This window comes from Eubalaena glacialis, chromosome 2 (genome assembly GCF_028564815.1).
Source record: "Eubalaena glacialis isolate mEubGla1 chromosome 2, mEubGla1.1.hap2.+ XY, whole genome shotgun sequence".
Classification (NCBI taxonomy): domain Eukaryota; kingdom Metazoa; phylum Chordata; class Mammalia; order Artiodactyla; family Balaenidae; genus Eubalaena; species Eubalaena glacialis.
This window is the reverse complement of record NC_083717.1, coordinates 35,439,829-35,445,173: the sequence shown is the minus strand read 5'-3', so window position 1 is coordinate 35,445,173 and position 5,345 is coordinate 35,439,829. Positions and strand designations below refer to the sequence as shown.

Here is a 5,345-nt window from a genome sequence, read left to right as displayed (position 1 = left end):
CTGAGCTGTTTCCCAGAGACTGTTATTCATCCACATACTTAAGAAAGTTACACCTCGAGCCTTCTCAATCTGGCTCACTCATTCATTTAATAAACATTAATTGAGTTCCTACGAGATATCATATGCTATGCTAGGCACTAGTCTCAATTAATGTCATCCTTTGAAAGTACAACTCAAATATCCACATCTCTGGGAAGGCTTCCTGGGACCCTAGGCAGATTTACTACCCTCTGGGCACTTACCCCTGCTGGGAACTGGATTTGGAAAAGACCGCCTTCAAGGGAAAGGCTTCCTCTGCCTTTTTCATTTCTGTAGCTTCAGCACTTTCCTCTGTGCCTTTAAAAAAGTATGTAGGTGCTCGATAATGTTGAATGAGTTGATTGAAAGTGTGCTTGTTTTCCCACGAGGATTTTAGTTTCTTTTGCCAGCTATTTAGTTTGCAAGAGGAAGCAAGCTGTGTGCAAAATAGTTTGGAGCCTCTGGAAACAAGAACAAGGTGGTCTTTTGCTAATCTTGGTTTGTTTTTACCTTTTCTTATTTTATGACAACTGAACTTCTCTATTATCTTACCAGATCACATTCTGCAAGCTTCTCTCTTGTGCTAATAAAAAAAATAATATGGCTACATCGGGGACGTCCTTAGGGAACATGTCCTGTATCAGGAAAAGTAGTTAATTAAGCTCTGGGGTCCTAAAGGCGCCTGGGAAAGTCTAACCAGAAACTTTGGGGTTGGGTGTATTATCCATTTAAAAACAGAACTGGACTTTGCAAGTTTTATGATGTCTTGGCTTATTCAAGCCATTAACTGTGAACTAAAATTTCCAGATCGTTCCTTTTATAATAGCGTTCAAGTGTCAGAAAATAACCCTGATCAGTCATTACTGGATACAAGTAGATAAGAAGTGGCAGTGGGGAAAGCACCCACTTACCAATACATCTGCTTAGGACTTTGCAACATACAATGAGTCACCTTTTACTATCATTATCCATTTGCTAAACCACCCTCCACCCCGGAAGCAGATGGAAAGCGGGACACTACCTTCTTTTTGCAGGCAAAAAACACTGGGACAGAGCTGGACTGGGAACCGGATCCGTCAGCCATCCCAGCTCCTGCCACCACAATCATCCCCCTCCTACCCTCAGGAGGGGCTTTGATTTTGTGGGTGTCTTCAGAAAACCATGCTGACCTTTGTATAAGTTTAACTGAAGCATTCTGGTCCTTGGAGGGTGACCTGGGCTACATGGAAGGTCGTGGGCACCTCGCGATTGGCAGCTTTCCATGAATTCCTGTGGTCAGAGTTTTAGCTTATCCTTCATGGGGGGGGGGTGAGATGGGTGATTTCATTGAACATTTGCACTTACAGGCAGGTAGAGCTCCTGTCTTCCTGATCTACTAGGTAAGAGAGATATGAAACATGTCACTTCCACAAAGTGTATTCACCTTCCTGGGAATGACCCAGGGACTCGGAAGCATCCAGTTCTCCAAACCAATTTCTGAATTGACCATCTGAAAGCTTAACACTGCAGGTAGGAGGGGGAGGATGTATGGCAGGCCTGGTCCCTAGCACAGGCAACCCTGGGGAAGAGGGCCCCCATTTACCTGGGTACAGGCCTCATCAGCTGTGGAAGCTGAAGAACAACTTTACCTTCATCATGTTTGTGATTTGAAAAAAGAAACCTCAGTTGGCACAATCCAGAGTCTATGAAGTCCCTAGAAACAGAGTTGAGAGGCCAAAGCTAGCCAGTTGTGTTGGCAAGATACAAATACCAAGGACTCAGGAGGGCTTTTCCTGTCTGCCTCGGTGTTTACAGGCCCTTAGTGAGGGACTCCAGGCTGGGCCTCCTCTGTGGCCCTCCCCAGCCAGGACCCTTTATTCCCAGCCCTCCATCTCGGCAGGAATCCTCAAGGGCACTCCCTCCTCATTCTCAAATTGGTAGGACTTGAGTCCATAAACCAGGTTAAAAAAATACAAGAATTCTCTACTGGAGGTCTAGGTGGTGGCTCTCTCAGAAGACTCAGCACGCCCACCACCCCAATCCCTGCCCCCTCACCAAGCTTTCCCTTTGAAGCAAAACACACACCAGGAAGCTGGTGTAAACATCCTGAGGAAATAACCACTGTAAGTGGCTTCTAAGTCTCATTTCCCTAAGGAAATAATCAGCACCTCTTTGCCAAGACAGCTCCAGGTGAGCAAGGAAGGAAAAACACCTTCGTTTTCTCAAAAGGCGTTTGCCTGACTGCCTGCAAAGCGCGCTCCCACCTATTGTCACATTTTATTCCCAGAACCCACGAGGTGGGGAGGGCTGGTATGGTTTCCCCTATTTTATGGATGAGAAACCAAGGCCCGGGGCGCTCCCTCCCTCTTCCCTGGGTCACGCAGGGAGCACTTGGGGGAGCCGCTGTCTTCGAGTCCCGATATCGCCCCGCGGCACCACGAGGATTCCCGAGCAAGCCTGTCTGCGACTGCGGCCACATGGCCTCATTGTCCTCAGCAGGAGTCTCGCTGCACCAACGTTGGCCGACTCCGCGAACCGCGGCCCCGGCCGCTCTGCGGAACGGCCCCGGCCAGGCGCAGGGGGCCCGGCGAGCCAGGCGGCGCCCGGAACAAGGGAGGGGAGCGCGCGCCGGGACCCGGGGGCATCCGGCCGGGTCGGCGGCGGAGGGGGACTCGGGCGGAGAGGGATCGAGTGGCGGGCCCGGCGGGCAGCGTGCCCCGTTCCGGCCCGCCCCTCAAAGCCTCCTTTCTTCTCTCTAGCGCTCGGAGGCGGCCCCCGGGAGATCCGGGAGGGGGCGCAGCTCGCCGTCCCTGCCGGCCGGTCCCGTCGCACCCTCCCTCCGACGCCACCCCCACCCCGAGAAACGCACAAAGAGCGGCCGGGAGGCGAGCGCACACCTCCCGTTTGGGCGGGACTGCGGGAGGGGCCGGCGCGCTCCGCCGCGCCCTCCTTAAAGGACCCGCCCGCTCCTCGCGCGCACTGCGCAGGCCCGACCGTGGGGCGGGGAGGGACCTGAGAGCAGCGGGCGCGCACGCCCGAACCGCCCGCTGGAGGTATGGCCGGCGTCCCAGCGGTGCCGGCGCGGCGCTCGTGCGCGTATCAGCGCCCGCGGGGTCTCAGCTGGCGCGCGTGGCATGTGCAGGACCCCAGCGCGGTGCGTTCCGGAGGTCGCCGGAGGCGGGGCCGGCCAGGTCCGCGCTGCAACCGGTTTCTGGCTTTCTGATCCGCAGTTTCAGGGCCAGTTGGGCGAAGTGTTGCCCAAGGGGACAGAATTGCGGGCGCGCGCGCGCACGAGCGGCGATGCGGCCGGGCGTTTGCCTTTGTGTCTCCTGCGCTCCCGTGCAGGTGGGCAGCCCGCGCCGGGGGCCACTTTGCCAGTGCGCACCAGGACCTCGAGACATGCCTTTCGTGTCCGAGGGCTCGGACCCCCTTTTGGGCAGACAATAGACGCTTCTCCCAGTGGCATCTTTGGTTCTAGGGGTGGTTTATTTGGGGGACACTAACGGGACTTTCTAAGGACCAGTCTCTTAGAGCCGGGCCCCTGGCATCAGAGTTGGGCGCGTTTCCTTTTCTCAATCTGGAGAGGGAGGAGACCTGGAGACAGTGACCGTCCTCGGTTGATAGGTGCAGGCAAGTGTCCCGAGCCTGCCGGTCCCGCATTAGACAACAAAGAGAGGCGTTAGCGGCGGCGGGGGAGGGGCGCGGCCGGGAGGAGGACGGGGCGGGCTGCGGCGAGCGCGGCGGTGGGGGGGCGCTCGCTCTCCGCTCGCTCAGCCTGCGGCCTCCGCCCGCCCCCGGCCCGGCGCGCGCCAATCGCCTCCCCCAGCGATAGTGTCAGTAGCATTGTAGAGTCAGCTCCCGCCGGTGACGTTGCGCCTCCCTCGTCCCCCTCTGGAGCCGTCTGGCTGCAGAGGCTCAGTCAAGAGGCGGGGAGGAGAGAAGGAAAAAGCGCTGAGTGAGGGCTGGCGGGCGGGCGGGCGGGAGGGAGTGGAGGAGCCGGGGAGGGGCTCCTTAAAGAAACGCTGCTGTCGCTCGCCTGCTCGCTTCTCGCTCGGCATTGTGGCCAGCCAGCCGGGCACTTGGGGGGCACGCGCGGCCGCCGCTCGAGCTCTGCCCCCACCCCACCCGCCAGCAGATCTGGGGTGGGGACCCAGGCGGGGGCTCCCGCAGCCACTGCCCGGCGCGGACCGCAAGGAGCGACCCACTCTTCCCGGCGCCGAGAAAGGAGCAACGGAGCCCTCTGCAGCCGGCCGGCCTCTCCTCCCCTGACCACTCGCTTCCCGGCTGCCTTTGTGGCCGCAGTTTCTCGCCGCCGAGCAGAGGGCCGGCGGGGGCGCGGTGCGCACGGCCGAGCGATGCCCAGCTCGCTGTTTGCAGACCTGGAGCGCAACGGCAGCGGCGGCGGCGGGGGAGGCGGCGGCGGGGGAGGCGGCGGCGGCGGCAGCGGCGGGGGAGAGACCCTGGATGACCAAAGAGCCCTGCAGCTCGCGCTCGACCAGCTCTCCCTGCTGGGGCTGGACAGTGACGAGGGCGCGTCTCTGTACGACAGCGAGCCGAGGAAGAAGAGCGTGAACATGACCGAGTGCGTGCCAGTGCCCAGTTCCGAGCATGTCGCCGAGATCGTGGGGCGGCAAGGTGGGTCCGGCAGGGATGGGCAGCTGGAGGTGAGAGGGTTTCGGGCCACCGCCCCGCGGGGAAGGCGGGAGAGGAATCGAGATCCGCGGCGCCGGGGAGCCTTGGAGAGGGAGGAAGAGCCGCGCGAAGGGCCGGCGCCCCAGACAAAGAAAGTGCAGGCAGGCTGTCTCCCAGAGCCGCGCCGCGGCCACGGCGGGATGCACTTTCTCCTGCGAAAATCACTGCCTTCTCCCCTAGCGCCCCCTACCCAGCCCACCCCGGGAAATAGAATTTAAATAAGATGCTTGGGGGAGGGGGCCTTTGATCGGTCCTTTGGGAGGGGGGGGAGGAGGAGTAAGCATCGGATGGGAGGAGGATTCTGGATTTCTGCAAAGCGGAATGGAGCCCAGAGGAGGAACAATGGGTCCCGGGACTGCCCCCCCATTCCCACCAGTTCCCCCCGCCCTGGAGGATCTCGGCCTTCGGTCGCCTTCCCCGAACCCCTTTGCCGCGTCTTCAGGGCGGACGGCGGCGCGTCCCGCTGGATCCCAGCGGCATCTCCTCAGCTGACTTTTTCTGGGATTCTCGGGTTTGGCTCGGGACGACTGCAGTCACTGGGGGAGGGCTGGGCAGCCAACGGACTGTTCCTCGAGCGCCTCGCGGGTGGAACCCGCTTCCCAGCCCGTGGAGCGGCCCGGGGTCTGTGAGGGAGCCGCCCCCTTTCCGCCCATCGC

At 59.8% G+C, this 5,345-nt stretch overlaps 1 protein-coding gene across 1 annotated transcript in view; it reads left to right on the top strand.

Moving 5' to 3' along the window:
• Positions 1-4,001: 4,001 nt before the first annotated feature.
• The window catches only part of MEX3B (mex-3 RNA binding family member B), a 3,774-nt gene continuing 2,430 nt past the window's right edge, over positions 4,002-5,345 (top strand). The window contains exon 1 of the mRNA XM_061181733.1: positions 4,002-4,632. Within this exon, the coding sequence (XP_061037716.1) occupies positions 4,353-4,632 (280 nt within the window). The 5' untranslated portion in view covers positions 4,002-4,352. The remainder of the gene's footprint in view (positions 4,633-5,345) is intronic.